Source organism: Bufo bufo, chromosome 1 (assembly GCF_905171765.1).
Source record: "Bufo bufo chromosome 1, aBufBuf1.1, whole genome shotgun sequence".
Classification (NCBI taxonomy): domain Eukaryota; kingdom Metazoa; phylum Chordata; class Amphibia; order Anura; family Bufonidae; genus Bufo; species Bufo bufo.
In genome coordinates, this window is record NC_053389.1 from 662,887,423 (window position 1) to 662,904,007 (window position 16,585).

The 16,585-nt window shown below is 48.8% G+C and overlaps 1 protein-coding gene across 6 annotated transcripts in view; it reads right to left on the minus strand.

The window, feature by feature from the left end:
* COPS2 (COP9 signalosome subunit 2) overlaps positions 1 to 16,585 on the minus strand; it is a 67,444-nt gene that overhangs the window by 13,148 nt on the left and 37,711 nt on the right. For 4 of the 6 annotated variants that reach the window (XM_040414017.1, XM_040414014.1, XM_040414016.1 and 1 more), the window contains 3 exons: positions 14,493 to 14,582; positions 14,271 to 14,348; positions 12,007 to 12,181 (listed from right to left, as the gene is read on the minus strand). In XM_040414017.1, coding sequence (XP_040269951.1) covers positions 12,007 to 12,181; positions 14,271 to 14,348; positions 14,493 to 14,582 — 343 coding nt within the window. The remainder of the gene's footprint in view (positions 1 to 12,006; positions 12,182 to 14,270; positions 14,349 to 14,492; positions 14,583 to 16,585) is intronic. The other 2 variants (XM_040414015.1, XM_040414018.1) reach the window with 1 other exon arrangement.

The following is a 16,585-nucleotide window of genomic DNA, read 5'->3' on the forward strand; positions in this document are numbered from 1 at the left end:
CAGCTGATAATATTCCTGTGTAAAGGGGCCGTAAGAGTCTTATAAGCTGGGGAAAACGAGTGTGGATCAACAACGCAGCAAGTCTAAAGCGTACCAAACCTTTCAAAAGATTATGCATAAATAGTATAGTGCATGTATACGTGTAATAGCACTTTCTGGCCATTTTACGACTTTTATCTGGCATTTTTTACCAGTTGGGCATGCTGTATCTCTAGTTTGCAGTTCTAGAGCTAGTGGATGGAGATTAGCTCCGACCTACTGCACACAGAAAGTAAAGAAGAATCTCACTCACTGAGAAGCAGCACCAGGATAATGGAGGACATTATAGAGCAGTACTGACCTATACTGATGTGAATAAAGCACTTGGGCTGAAATAAAAACTGCCTATTTAGCTGCTGCAGTCTCTGTGTGTGTCTCTTTCCTGTCTCACTCAGCTCCTGCTCGCTCCTCACAGAATTCTACTGACATTTTTAATCTAATACTGGACGGGCGGGGGGCATTGAGGGAGGAAAACAGCTGATAAGACATTTTTCTCTGATAAGATATATTAAAAAGTTTTGTTTAATGGTGTGTATTATTTATTTATGCAAATGTGCGTGAAAGTACAGTGATCATTTAATGACTGCAAGATTAGCATTTATATGCTAAAATTTAATTTTCATAATTGCAATCGCTTGTAAGATTGTTTATTACTATCAGGGCTCCAGATGGCGACCAAAATGGTCGCCAATGCGACTTAGAATTTACAAATGGCGACAAGACTTTTTAGTCTCGTCGCCATTTGCGACTAGACCCGCCGCCGCAGCACTGCCCTTGAATACAGTGGCGGGGCATAGGAGCTGATAGTTCTCTGCCCCCCCGCCGATGTTCTTCTCAGCAGCGCAGTGGAGAAGGAGTCTCTTCCTCCCCCCTGTGCTGCTGCCGCAGCCAATAAGGAGAGAGACGGGAGGGGGAGGGGCTGTGGCCACTGCGCCACCAATGAAGATAACTGACCTGTTAATACAAATACAGGAGGCGGGCGCCGGAATCAAATAGCCAGCACCCGACCTCTATGACAGGGAGCGGCACCTGAAGGGTTAACTGCAGCGGATCGCAGCTCCCTGTCATAGAGGTCGGGTGCAGGCTATTTGATTCTGGCACTCGCCTCCTGTATTTGTATTAACAGGTCAGTTATCTTCATTGGTGGCGCAGTGCCAATGAGGGTTAAAAAATAAAAATTAAATTAACTCGCCTCCTCCAATTGATCGCGTAGCTGCTGGTCTCCTGTTCTTTCTTCAGGACCTGTCAAAGGACCTGTGGTGACATCACTGAGCTCATCACATGGTCCATTACCTACGCTACCTATGAGCACAGTGATGTCACCACAGGTCCTTTGACAGGTCCTGAAGAAAGAACAGGAGACAGGCAGCTACACGATCAATTGGAGGAGGTGAGTTCATTTTTTTTTAACCCTCAATTGACCACCTACTATGTATTCTGTATTAAAGAATGCTATTATTTTCCCTTATAACCATGTTATAAGGGAACATAATACAGTGAATAGACTTTCATCCTAGCAACCATGCGTGAAAATCGCACCGCATCCGCACTTGCTCGCGGATGCTTGCGATTTTCACACAGCCCCATTAACTTCTATGGGGCCTGCGTTGCGTGAAAAACGCACAACATAGAGCATGATGTGTGAAAATCACCGCTCATGTGCACAGCCCCATAGAAGTGAATGGGTCCGGATTCAGTGCGGGTGCAATGCGTTCACCTCAAGCATTGCACCCGCGCAGAAATTTCGCCTGTGTGAAAGGGGCCTAAGGGTGAATACGCCGATCTGGATGTGACAAAGCATTTGTGAGACGCATCCGGATGCGGATCCATCTCACAAATGCATTGCAAGAACGAATCCATCTCTCTGCTTGTCATGCGGACAGACGGATCCATCTTGTATCTTTTTACACATTTTTACCGGTCTGCACATGCTCAGACCGGAAGGACGGATCCGGCATTTTGAATGCCGGATCTGGCACCAATACATTCCTATGGGGAAAAATGCCGGATCCGGCATTCAGGCAAGTCTTCCGTTTTTTTCGCCTGATCAGTCAAAGAGACTGAACTGAAGACATCCTGAACGGATTACTCTCCATTAAGAATGCATGGGGATATGCCTGATCAGTTATTTTCCGGTATAGAGCCCCTGTGACGGAACTCAGTGCCGGAAATGAAAAACGCTAGTGGGAAAGTACCCTAAAATATTAAGTTTAAATCCCCCCTTTCCCAATTTTACATATAAAATATATAAACAATAAATAAATAAACATATTACATAACGCTGCGTCCGAAAAGTCCAAACTATTAAAAACGAGATTTTTGTATAACTTACCAGTAAAATCTCTTTCTCGCTCTTTCCTTGGGGGACACAGAAGACCTTGGGTATAGCTCATCTCCATAGGAGGCGTGACACTAAGTGAAAGCTGTTAAGCCCCTCCTCCACAGCTATACCCTCAGCCTGGAGAGAGAGACTGCCAGTTGCGTGTCCAAGCAGTGAGAAAAGGCAAAGTCCAACAAGGAACCAACAAGCCAACTACCCAACGGGTAACACAAACTCGGAAACCGTGTAGAGAAAAACAATGAATGGGTGGGTGCTGTGTCCCCCAAGGAAAGAGCGAGAAAGAGATTTTACTGGTAAGTTATACAAAAATCTCGTTTTCTCGCCCAGTTTCCTTGGGGGACACAGAAGACCTTGGGACGTTCAAAAGCAGTCCAAAAGGGGAGGGACCACAGCTCCAAGGCGAAGCACCCGAAGGCATCAAGGAACCTCCGCCTGCAGACCCAGGCGGACCAAGGCAGCATACGCCGAAGCCAGAGTATGCACCCTGTAGAACTCTGTAAAGCGTGCACGGAAGACCTGTGGCCGCCCTGCTCAAATGCATGGCCGAAGCCCAATGTCTCCGGCCCAGGAGGCACCGATCGCTCTGGTGAAATGAACGGTGACAGCAAAGGCAGAATCCTGCCCTCGGTGCGGTAACCTCAGCAATAGCCAATCTGATAAGGCGGAGGAAAACCACCCTGGAGTCCGTCAACTCTAAGTGCGGACCTCCAGGAAACCCAAGAGACCAAACGTCGACAAGAGTCGGAGATCTCCAAGTAAAACCGGCAAGGCCCAAACAACGTCCAAATCGGTGAAGTGTTGAAGCGAAAGGCAAACACCACCTTCAGAAGGAAGGAACGGGATGTAGAACAGCCCTGTCCTGGAAAAAGACATAAGGCTCAGAACAAAAAGGGGCCATTCAGGCACCAGTCAGAGACACGACTGATACGGAAACACAACCGTACAGGACAGGCGGGTAGAGAGAACTTCTGTAACGGCTCCAAAGGACAAGATTGGAGCGCCGAGAACTCAGTATGTAGTTCCCAGGGCGATACCGAAGGACAGTACAGAGGAACCAAAGAGCCATTTCGAGTAAGAAGGTCTTGACAGGCCCAGAGGGCCGGGGAACGCTGGAAGAGGAAGAACAGCGCTGACACTTGACACCTCAAGTAAAGGAATCCCAGTCCCAGGTCCAGGCCGGACTGGAAAAAAAGACAGAACCATGGGGAGAGAAAAGGTCAGAGTGGGGAATGCACAGCTTCCCACAGAACCCCAGACAAAAGAACCATAAGTCTTACGACAGATCCTGGACGAAATACAGCCAGGAGCGGACAGTAGCAAACCCGCTGGAGTCGCCTGGCAAGCGGGCGAAAAAAACCAATGTGATCAGGCGCAGACCAGTAACACGGGCAGAAGTCGACAAAACTGGTCCCGTCGGCCCCCGGGCAACGTTGTCCCGTATCCACCCTAGCGGGGGAGTAGAAGGACAGACTGAAAGGAACCAAAGGGCCCGCCCAGCATCCGCCAGATGCCAGGACAAGACAGGCTAAAGTCCATGCTGATGTAGCCATGTTCTACAGTCCCGGTGTGGGAGATCAAAGGACAATCTGGACCGAAAGGTAGTCCCCCCAAGTTACCGAGAAGGTAAGTCTACAGCAGGACCATTGACTTAGAATGGACCACGCAATCTGCACTCAGCGGGAGGACAGAACGCGGTAGACTCGGTAAATAGGCACAGCTAATACAGCCAGTGTGGACAAGGGAGACAGTACGAGACCAAAAGGAACACCGGAACCATCCACATGAACAACCATGCTCTCCCCAGAGGGGAGGACAGTGAAGGAACAGCCTCTGAAGTCTGGCGGGACAGAAGCCACATCGGAGTGATCTGTACCGAGCGGGAGCCAAACAGAGCCGGCGAGATAAGGTAGTCGAGACAGAGGCCGGCATAACACCCTCCAATCGAAAGGAGGAGTGGGCAACCGGGAAGCCATAGGACAGCTCAAAAGCAGAACCCTGCTACACTGTGAGATGCCCGGTTCACCGCCTCGCAGAAGGCGAATACCCTGAGAACCCAAGGTGGAGGTCCTCCGGACCTGGGTAATCGAGCACCCAAGAGAATTTGGGTGACTTTCCCCGAGAAAAGCGGCCCGCACCTGGTAGCAGATCAGACTGAAGCGTAGAGGCGCCAAGAGGAAGGACTCATACCACACTACATCCGAAGAGGAGGAAATTGCAGCAGGCAAGGGAACCGCAGTCCTGCCAGAGCCAACGAAGAATTCGAGGGGCGCTCCAGACAACAGCACTCCCGACCATGTGACCACTAACGCAGGGAAGCAATACCGCGGAAGGACGAATGGGCACGCATCTAGGAACCACGAACACTCCCTGGGATGAAGGGCCAACTAAATGAATGAGTACCACCCAGCTCCGTGCAGCAGAGAGCAAGTAGAGCCCGTCCGGGTCAGGTGGACAGAATGAACTCCTTAGAGACGAGTGCAAGGCTTGCGGCCAGCATCGTATCCCAAGAAAACAAAAGTATGCCGCAGGAAGCAGGTGAGGCATACGTACGAGCAGCCCGTAAGCAGTGAGAAGGCCAACCCACCTACAGGAGGAGAAGGCATAAACGGCCCAAACAACGCACAAGAACGTTCGCTCACTGCAAAAAGGTTAATTCAGCGAAAAAGGGGGCTCGCCACAGAGTGCCACAGCATGTACGGAATTGCAAAGTGCAACCTGAAAGGGAGTTATGCACAAGCCTAGTATAGCATGCGATGGAACGCAAGCAGTCCGCCCCGAAAGGGGGGAAATTGTATCTGGCAAACTGCAGTCTGCAAGAGTGCAAAGGCCGGTCCCAAAAGGGAGTGATGCCTAAGGCCGTACCTACTTCAGAGAAGCAGGACATACCCTATAATCCAGCAGGAGGTCCACCTAGTGAAAGGGAAACATGCACAGGGTTATCCTAGCATTAAGTGAGTGTGCAATAATACACCCAACACTGATTTAGCGAGAGTGCTACTACTCTGCCAATGAAGGGGGACATGTACAAGTCCAGTACAGCCATACAAGGACAGCCGTGAATCTCATGAGCGTGCCAATTTCTGTCCATGGAACAAGGGGTGGTCACGCACAAATCCAGCACCATATCCAATGGGAGTGCAAGCGTTCCACCCATGTTAGAGGGCCATGTTCATGGCCAGCAAGGTATCCGGTGAGAGTGTAGCATGCCGCCCAGAAAAAAGGGGGGGTAATGCACATGGCCAGCATCTCATCCAGGGAGAGTGCGTGCACCCGCCATGTATGGGAGTCATACACATGGCCAGCAACGTACTGGTGAGAGACAAACACAGTCAGTGAGAATGTGTGTATGTCACCTGAGGAAGGAAGGCATGCCCATGGCAGGCAGCGAATCCAGCGAGAGTGCGTACACCGCCCACGGAATAGGGGTCATGCATATGGCTGACAGCGGATCCTGCGAGAGTGCAAGCACCCCGCCATGTATGGGGTACTTACACATGGCCAGCAACGTACCTGCGAGAAAACAACCACAGACAGAGGGATGTATTTATGCTGCCTGAATCATGCCTATGGCCGGCAGCGGAACCAGTGAGAGTGCAGCATAGTAACATAGTACATAAGTTCATCATAGCCCATCAGAGAGAGTGCAGCGTTCCGCCTATGGAAGGGGGTCGTGCACATAGCCAGTACCGAATCCGGTGAGAGTGCAGTATTCCGCCTAAAAAGGGGGGTCATGCACACGATCGGCAACAGATCCAGTGAGTGTAGCGTTCCGCCTAAGAAGGGGGTCACGCACATGGCCGACAGCGAATCCAGTGAGAGCGCTGCGTTCCGCCCATGGAAGGGGGTCACGCACATGGCCGGCAGTGAATCCAGTGAGAGTGCAGCGTTCCGCTTAGAGAAGGGGGTCACGCACATGGCCGGCAGCAAATACATAGAGAGTGCAGCATTCCGCCTAGGAAGGGGGTCATGCACATGGCCAGCACCGTATCCGGTGAAGGTGCAGCATTCCGCCTAAAAGGTGGTCATGCACATGGCCAGCCGGCAGCCAGGGAGAGTGCAGTATCCCGCCTAGGAGGGGGGGGATGCACATGGCAGGCACCATAACTGGAGAGATGATGAATGCTGCCAACGGAAGGGCCGCATGCACTTGGCCAGCGCCGTATCCTGGAAGAGGGCAGGAAAACTGCCTAAAAGGGGAAATGCCCTAGCACCGACGCAGGTTGGGAGCGCAACACTATGCCGCCTGTGGAAAGAGGGCATGCAGACATGCAGCACTACTGATGAGGCTGCAGCGTCCTGCGCAGTCCAATAGAAATCTGTTATTATATATATATATTATATATATATATTTTTTTTTTTTTTTTTTTAATTTAAAACACAGCCTCTCTGAGGCTAAAGGGGGCCATCATATAGGGGCACAGATAGTCAGGAAAAAGGGGGGGGCCAGCCATACAGGCCCATTGGGAGCCGGCCTGTACCCAAAAGGGTTAACATGGATCCGGCCTGGAGGGCGGCGCTGCGATCCCCTGGGGGGCGGAGGAACCTCCCGGCGGGAAAAATTCGCGCCTGGAGAAGTTCCCGCCCCCTCCACCAGAGGCCGGAATTTTGCGGCCTAGCAGGCCGTGAGGCCGGGGTCTAAATTTGCGGCGCCCGGCATGTACCGGAGTGGCGCATCAAAACGGCCGCGGGTGCCCACCCCGCGGGCCGGTCGGAATTGCGGCCCAGCAGGCCGCGAAGCCTGGGCCACAATTTGCGGAGCCCCACCGACCGGCACCGACGGTCGGCCGGGGCCTGCTGAAGTCAAGCCCAAAGCCGGCCGCGGGAGGCCGGGGCCTGCCACCCCGCCGGCCGGAAGAGTCAGGGGCCCGGAATAGCGGCTTGCCGGCCGCGGGAGCCCACCCCGCCGGCCGGAAGAGTCAGGGGCCCGGAATGGCGGCTTGCCGGCCGCGGGAGCCCACCCCGCCGGCCGGAAGAGTCAGGGGCCCGGAATGGCGGCTTGCCGGCCGCGGGAGCCCACCCCGCCGGCCGGAAGAGTCAGGGGCCCGGAATGGCGGCTTGCCGGCCGCGGGAGCCCACCCCGCCGGCCGGAAGAGTCAGGGGCTCGGAATGGCGGCTTGCCGGCCGCGGGAGCCCACCCCGCCGGCCGGAAGAGTCAGGGACCCGGAATGGCGGCCTAGCAGGCCGCGGAGCCTGGGCTAAGATTTTTGCGGCGCCCGGTCGCACCAGAGTACCAATGTCGGCCGGAGGCGAGGCCTCACTCCACAGCCGTCAGGCAGGCCTTGAGCAACACTCCGGTAGGAGATGGGGGGGGACCCAGAGACCGGGTGCCTGTGGTAGAAATAAACTATGTTGCCGCTTCTGTAGCTGGCTGTGGAGACAGCCACTGGCTGCATGTCTATGGGAGCCAGGCAGGGGGGGGTAAGGCAGAAGGAGATTGCCGCTCTGCAGGTGCCAGCATAGATCCAGCAGGGGACTAGAGGCCCAGTATGGGGGTCAGGCACGCAGGAGACCGGGGGGGACGGGGACGTAGGGCTGGAGAAGCCTCTCTCTTACCACAGCCGTCTTCACCCTCGGTCCATTCCAGCAGGGTCGCCCCTTCAGCTACTGGCACCGTAGTGGCAGGACGCTGGAAGAGGGACTTGGCGTGCGGGCGACCCTTGCGCTGGCGGGATGTAGGGGAGCTGGGCTGCCCTGATCCACCTTGCCTTCTGTGGGGGAGGCAGCAGTGCGGGTGACCGGCACTGGCGCAGCTCAACCCCGGGAGAACAGAGAGGTCTAGTGCGACTCTGTTATCCCTGATGATCTGGAACAAAAAGAAAATAAAAAAAAAAAAAAAAGTAAAAATCTAAAATTTAAACAAGGAGAAACCAGCCCTGCAGAGCAGGGAGTGTCTTGCCTCCTTGGACACTAAGCAAAAAACTGGCAGTCTCTCTCTCCAGGCTGAGGGTATAGCTGTGGAGGAGGGGCTTAACAGCTTTCACTTAGTGTCACGCCTCCTATGGAGATGAGCTATACCCAAGGTCTTCTGTGTCCCCCAAGGAAACTGGGCGAGAAAAATATCTCCTATGCGGTGAGCGCCGTAACAGAAATAAATAAATAAAAACCATGCGATTAGCCATTTTTTAGTCACCTTGTCACCCCAAAAAATAGGATAGGACTGTTCTATTATAGGCCGAACGTTTCATAAAATGCAAAATGCACGCGGCTTTTCTTTGGAGGTTATTTTTTACTTTTTTATGGTGACGAAAGCAAATCAAAATTTTGGTATCGAAACAACCCTACGCCGATCTGATCGGTGTAGCGTTGTCACGATACCAAAATTTTGATTCGGTTTTGATTTGGCGACTAAAAATTTTATTTGGCTCCTAAATTTTTCAGTTCAGGAGCCAATGGCTACTAGGTATTTTTTTTTTTTTTTAGTCTGGAGCACTGACTATGCTTCCATTACTAACATCTATAGATGTCTGTTTATACGAGTGAATGAACTTCTGACTGATTATAATTTTTTAGGTCTGCATAAAAGATGCACTTGACAAGCAATGATCAAATTACTGACGCCTGCTCGACCTCTGCACGTTTACACTTGATGATTGGGAACTTGCACTCAAATTAACAATCATTTGGGCAATCAGTACCTGGTGTAAAAGGACCCCAGTTCTCCTTGCACACTACTGAGACCAATGGCTGCAGCAATCACATGCTGTCAACATATGACCACTGCAGCTGGTAAACAAAGTCTAACTGGGAGAATCGAAATGCAAATGCTGGAAGGCACTTTTATGTAATTTCCCAGCGTTGTCTGGTCTCCTTCTGAAATCTGACAACTCATTTAAAGAGGACCTGTCACCTATCCTGGCATGTCTGTTTAGGTAACTACTTGCACCCCCCTAGTAATAACACCCATCTGGACCTTCAAGGCAAGCTGCCAGCAATTAATTAATTACTTTCTAGAATGAATAATAAAAGGAACTGCGCAACAGGGTTAGGCCTCAAGCACACGACCGTTCTGTTTTTTGCGGATTGCGGACTGCAAAAAAACTGAAGCCACCCGTGTTGCCTTCCGCAATTTGCGGAACGGAACGGGCTCCGGCAATATAAATGCCTATTCTTGTCCGCAAAGTGCGGACAAGAATAGGACATGTTATATTTTTTTAGAGGGGCCACGGAACAGAGCCACGGATGCGGACAGCACACGGAGTGCTGTCCGCATCTTTTGTGGCCCCACTGAAGTGAATGGGTCCGCATCCGAGCCGCCAAAACGGCGGCTCGGATGCGGACCCAAACAATGGTCGTGTGCCTGAGGCCTTATAAGAATAGAAGCTCCAGAATTGGGGAATGCAAGTAGTTACTACAACAATGTCAGGAGAGGTGACAGGTCCTCTAAGTGTTTTACCAACCAACACAGTGAAAGGTTTTAATTTTACCTGTACTGGATTGTGGAAAAAGGCTGAACATGTGAGAACCACCATATCAGGTCTTTCCATAACCTAAAGGGGTTGTTATAATAACATGCCTGCTATCGCCACACCTGTCCATGGGTGGTTTCTGGTACTGCAGTATAGCTGTATTGAAGCGAATGGGGATGAGCTGTAATATCATAAACAGCCAATACATAGGTGCGGTGGAGTTTTTAAAAGAAAGCTATTTTTCCTCTTCCAGGAAAGCCCTTTAATTGTGTTGTATACACTGTGGGCAGGGTCAGCAGTCATCTCATTATCTTCAGGGGACATAATTACAATAAAAGATAACATCTCCAGCTGAAGACAGATTACAAATAACAGTAAGCAACTGAGAACCCCCCCCCCCCCCCTTCCCCAAACAAATAGAAACTCAGGTCTTGCTCCACCAGGTACAGGGCATGGTCAAAACACTCTACCATAGCAGCAACCCACAAATCTCTGTAGCTACTGTTGTTATAGCTACCCCTTCAAGATGGCTGCTCCATACAAAAAGGATTTTAAAAGTTGTGAGTGATCAAGGAAATATTTTTAATATCTAATAAATATGTAAAAACAAGTAATGCACCTGAAGCACTCTCATACAAGATTCGGGTTATGGCACTGGAAGGGCAGGATCCTCACATATATGTGGACACTCAAGAGCAATGTGTGTGTATCTAATATATAAAGCCGAGTATGTATGTATGTCTGTGCATGTATGTCTGCTACAGGAATCCGCACTGTCGCATTTACAATCATAAAATTTGGCACACAGGTACATCAGGTGTCCGGGAAGGTTTTAGACCGGGTCTCAGCTCTCTAGGACGTACCGTTGCTGAGATATTCCCATAAAAAAAAGCAAATATGGCAAATTTAAAATATGTCTAATTACGGTATAATTTTTTTTAAAAACAAAACAAAAACAAATGTCTTACCTAGGGTTGTCACGATACCAAAATTTTGATTCGATTTTGCTATCATTCGAAAAAAATAAAACTCCAAAAAAGCCGCGTGCATTCCGCATTTTATGGAACATCAGGACCATAATAGAATAGTCCTATCCTATTTTTTTGGGGGGGACAAGGTGACTAAAAAAAATGGCAAATTTCTGTTAGGGCGTTCACCACATAGGAGACATTTTAGTTCGCACTTTTTCGGGCATAGCGATATGTATGTTTATTTCTTTATTGTTTAGATATTTTATATGTAAATTTGGGAAAGGGAATGATTTCAACTTAGTATTTTGGTGTTTTTCTTTTCTTTTTACTTAATAGGAGCTACAACCGGAGATCTCTCAATCCCTTGTCATATTCACCCCAATAAAGCTCTATCAGGGTGAATAGTACACACAGCAGCAGAGAGATTACCATGGCAGCGAGGGCTTCAGTAGCGTCCTGGCTGCCATGGCAACTGATTGGAGCCCCAGGATTACACTGCCCGGGTTCCGATCAGAAGCTGCCAATGCACCACCAATGAGGAGGAGGGAAGGTGACCCAATGAATATAACAATGGGGCGCCTGTGGCCACTGCGCCACCAATGATTATAATAGTTATAAATACTGGGGGGGTTGGGGGGCGCACTGCGCCACCAATGATTATACTTTATAATACTGGGGTTGGGGGATTTGCGGATCCGCAATACACGGGTGCCTTTCCGTGTGCATTCCGCATTACGGATGCAGACCCATTCACTTCAATGGGTCCGCAAATCTGGAGATGCGGAACGGAAGCACAGAACGGAACATGTCCTATCTTTTTGCGGAACGGCTGGAACGCGGACCCATTAAAGTGAATGGGTCCGCGATCCGCTGCGGCTGCCCCACGGACTGTGCTCGTGCACACGCCCGTGTGAAAGAGGCCTTACACAAATAGCATTTTTTTGGGTGATTTTTGTTATAGTCGCCCAGAGGAGCGGTCATCATAGGACGGCATATTCTGATGACAAATCCACTGAACTGAATTAAAGGGAGCGGCAGTTGCAGAGAGAGCAGAGCCTCTAGGTGTAACGGCAACGCCCCTGTTGCTCCTAGAGGCTCATTAAAATTAAATTTTTCTCAGCAATGCGGGACCAACACAGATGCCTTTAGCTGCCAAGCGCACATGCAACAGGTCAGCCAGGGTCATAGGTACACATCAAATCAGGGATATTTATGGAGACATTGGCGTGAAACGTCATATTCATCTCACCTCTGATCACTCCCATAATGAGAGGGTGAGGGATGGCAGATTTGATGTGCAAGGACTGTTCATATAGTGCTTTCAGTTTCTTGTTGTTTTTCTGTGCTGTGTACATTTGAATTTCCAAAGCGTAGATTTCCAGAAGCTGCGTTCCTTTCTTTAGATCATCTTCTCCATCATCCGTCTACATGAACAAGGAGTAATAGTACAATTCTCAAATGCTTAAGTTCTCCTGATCAGTAGATGGTCAGTGTTTAATATTTTTGCAGATTTGGGTGTGAAGGGGACCTTGAAGTCGCTATTCGTGATACCAAAAAACAGTAATACTCTTGTAAAAGTAAAGGTTTAAACTGCACCAGTTTAAAAAAAAAATACTTAAAACTGTAATAGTAACATTGATAGAATATTCCTTTTAGGGTATCACGGATATAAACTACCATCACATGAATGGTGGCACAGCCTCCCACTGAGAACAATGTAAAGTGGATTCCAAGCTTCCGCCTAATAGCTTTTTGGTGCAGAATAAATGCCAAATTCTGACTATAAAACCTGCTGTGTGAACGGAGCCTTTGGTTATCTGATACAAGAAAATATGAGTACCCTGCATTCTTATGCTGTTTTTTTAAGCTACCCTCTCACTGTGTTAGGGCTCATGCACACGACTGTTGTTTTGCGGTCCGTTTTTCACAGATCCATTGTTCTGTATGAGGTTTCCTCCTCCGTTCCATTATTTCACAAAACATCTCCGTTTTTTGCAGATCGGAAACAGTAACAATCACCAAAAACATGAGCAATATGGGCTGGGCATAGCATTTCTACAGTATGGATCCGCAAAATACGGATGAAATATGGATGACATACGGATGTGTTCCGTGTGCGTTCTGTATTTTTTGCGGACCCATTGACTTGAATGATGCCTCGGACCGCAATTTGCGGACAATAATAGGACATGCACTACTTTTTTGCGGAATGGAAATGGAATGCACACAGAGTACCTTCCGTTGTTTTTGCGGACCCATTGAAGTCAATGGTTCCGCATATGGTCCGCAAAAAAACCCAGAACGGAAGCGGAAAGAAAATACGTTCGTGTGCATGAGCCCTTATAGAATGTGTGGGCAGATAAGAACCATTTGGCCCATCTAGTCTGCCCAATATACTTATGCAGGATTTTCTAACAAAAGAAGGTAATATGGCGCTATCCCCAGGAACAAATGCAGGCAACGCATGTTGGCAGCGGCAAACTGGCGAAAGCTGCAGTTCCACTCCCTGGAATACAATCGAATCCCACCAACAAATGCAGAAACGACGAGGAGATAAAATGAGAGATGCTGCTATAAAAACTGGTTTACTTGGTAAATCATAAAACAATAAAAGCTAAGTGCATGAGGAAATGAAAAACAGGTAAAACAGTGCGAAGGGTTTCGAGAGATACTGCTCTCTTTTATAAGCACACTGAACTGTTTTACATGTTTTTCATCTCCTCATGCACTTTTTTTTAATCTCCATTTTTTATCCTCATGGTTTCTGCATTTGCAGGATTTCCTGACATATACCTCCAACAGATGCCTCTGTAAAGGCAAACAGTGGCATCCAGCGCCCATAGGATCCCAGTGTAGAAAGATATATTCTGTGCAGGTTACTTTTGGTTTTTTACTGGTACCTCTGTATGGAATAGAGCAGTCTACCGCGCTATTTCATACAGAAAGATAAAGGTATACCAGTGTATACTGGACCAAGAGAGCCAAAAGGAAACGGGGGCGTGTGGATAGGTTTAACCTATGCCCCAGAAATTGTTCTGTGCCTAAGGCCTCTTGCACGCGACCGTATTTTTTTTGCTGTCCGCAAAAAATACGGATGACGTCCGTGTGCATTCCGTATTTTGTGGAACGGAACAGCTGGCCCCTAATAGAACAGTACTATCCTTGTCCATAATGCGGACAATAGGACATGTTCTATTTTATTTGCGGAAGGGAAATACGGACATACGGAAATGTAATGCACATGGAGCACCTTCGCAAAAAAAGCAAAACGGAACGGACACTGAAAGAAAATACGTTCGTGTAAATGAGCCCTAAGTGCAGCTTAGTCCCATTCAAGTGAACGGGCCGCAGCTGCAATACCAAGAGCAGCCACTATCCAAGGTAAAGCTCTGTGCTTGGTGTACTATGAAGACACTGAGGACATATCCCGACAATAAGTCATCCATTTTTAACCCCTTCAATGGAAGTAGTAGAGGTATGTTTGTGTCACAGAAAATACTAATAAAAAGTTACCTGACACGACTGGTGTAGCTGACGGAGAATTTTCTGTAATTTCCCAAACTCTTCACGCTCCAAGTACAACTTACCAAGCTGCAAGTAGAAAGCTCCAGATGAGTTTGGATATCAGGAAAATGTAACATGCAGTTTAGTGCATTGCCTAAAGCCAAGCATGAAATGTTACCAGCATTTTGCCTGGCACGCTGGTAACTGACACAAGACACGCCGTCACCTTACCTTTGTGTTGGTTTTAAACCACAATCGATCATTCTTCGCATCCTTCAGAGCTTCAAGTGTTGTTTCATAAAACTCCTGCAAAAGGTCCATCTTGGGGAAGAGCACAAAAGAAGAAAAAGACCCACAACATATCAATGAATGCTGCCACAGGCTTTACCCCCCATATTATTAAAGGGGATTTCTACACAAAGCTAATATGCTGAAAAGTAACAAAAGGTCCCTTCAGACACTATGTTGACGGTTGCAGGTCCTTCATTGTAAGATCTTCAGACATGTATTTATGACAAGTCAATAGGGCATTTTATGCATAAACCTTCAGCTGCTGTCTATCTGTAGTAGAATAAAATGATCAAAAATCTGAACTCGAAGGAATTATTATACCTAAGGGTGCAGTCACACAACTGTACAGTGAGGAACAGAAGTATTTGAACACCCTGCGATTTTGCAAGTTCTCCCACTTAGAAATCATGGAGGGGTCTGAAATTCACATTGTAGGTGCATTCCCACTCAGACACAGAATAAAAAAATGTATGATGTTGTATGATTTTTAAAGAATTTGTCTTGCACTGCTGAACATAAGTATTTGAACACCTGAAAAACAGCAAGAATTCTTTAAGACATGTTACTGTGCCTTTAAAAAGTCCACCTCTACTCCACTCATTAATCTAACTTAGTAGCACCTGTCTGAGCTCTTTAAAGACCCCTGTCCACCCCACAGTCAGTCAATCAGACGCCAACTACTACCATGGGCAAGACCAAAGAGCTGTCAAAAGACACCAGAGACAAAATTGTGGACCTCCACAAGGCTGGAAAGGGCTACGGGGCAATTGCCAAGCAGCTTGGTGAAAATAGATCAACTGTTGGAGCAATTGTTAGATAATGGAAGAGGCTAAAGACGTGGATCAGGTTCAGACCAAAAATATGGTCGTGTGAATGGGGCCTAAGGCCTCATGCACACGACCGTTTTTTTTTTAAGGTCTGCAAAAACGGGGTCCGTAGGTCCGTGACCGTTTTTTCGTCCGTGGGTCTTCCTTGATTTTTGGAGGATCCACGGACATGAAAAAAAATGTCGTTTTGGTGTCCGCCTGGCCGTGCGGAGCCAAACAGATCCGTCCAGAATTACAATGCAAGTCAATGGGGATGTATCCGTTTGACGTTGACACAATATGGTGCAATTGCAAACGGATCCTTCCCCCATTGAGTCCCTTTTATACCATCGGATCAGAGTTTTCTCCAATCCGATGGTATATTTAGAATATAACATCGGATTTGAGTTAGATCGTGAAACTCAGATCCGACAGTATATTCTAACACAGAGGAGTTCCCATGGTGATTGGGACGCTTCAAGTTAGAATATACTAAAAGAACCCCCCCCCCTCCCCTGCTGCCAGGCAGCAGGAGGCAGACCCCCCCTCCCTTGTATTTAACACATTGGTGGCCAGTGCGGCCGCCCCCCCCCCTCCCTAATTAAAATGACCGACCCATCATTGGTGGCAGCGGAGAGTTCCGATCGGAGTCCCAGTTTAATCGCTGGGGCTCCGATCGGTAACCATGGCAACCAGGACGCTACTGCAGTCCTGGTTGCCTTGGTTACTTAGCAATTTTTAGAAGCATTATACTTACCTGCGAGCTGCGATGTCTGTTACCGGCCGGGCGCTACTCCTACTGGTAAGTGAAAGGTGTGTGCGGCGCATTGCTTATAACACAGACCTGTCACTTACCAGTAGGAGGAGCGCCCGGCCGGTCACAGACATCGCAGCTCGCAGGCAAGTATAATGCTTCTAAAAATTGCTAAGTAACCATGGCAACCAGGACTGCAGTAGCGTCCTGGTTGCCATGGTTACCGATTGGAGCCCCAGCGATTAAACTGGGACTCCGATCGGAACTCTCCGCTGCCACCAATGATAGGGGGGGAGATTTTAATTAGGAGGGGGAGGGAGGGGGGGCCCACTGGCCACCAATGAATGGACAGTAATACAGGGGAGGAAGGGGGGTCCACTGGCCACCAATGAATCTACAGTAATACAGGGGAGGGAGGGGGGCCAACTGGCCACCAATGAATGGACAGTAATACAGGGGAGGGAGGAGGGGCC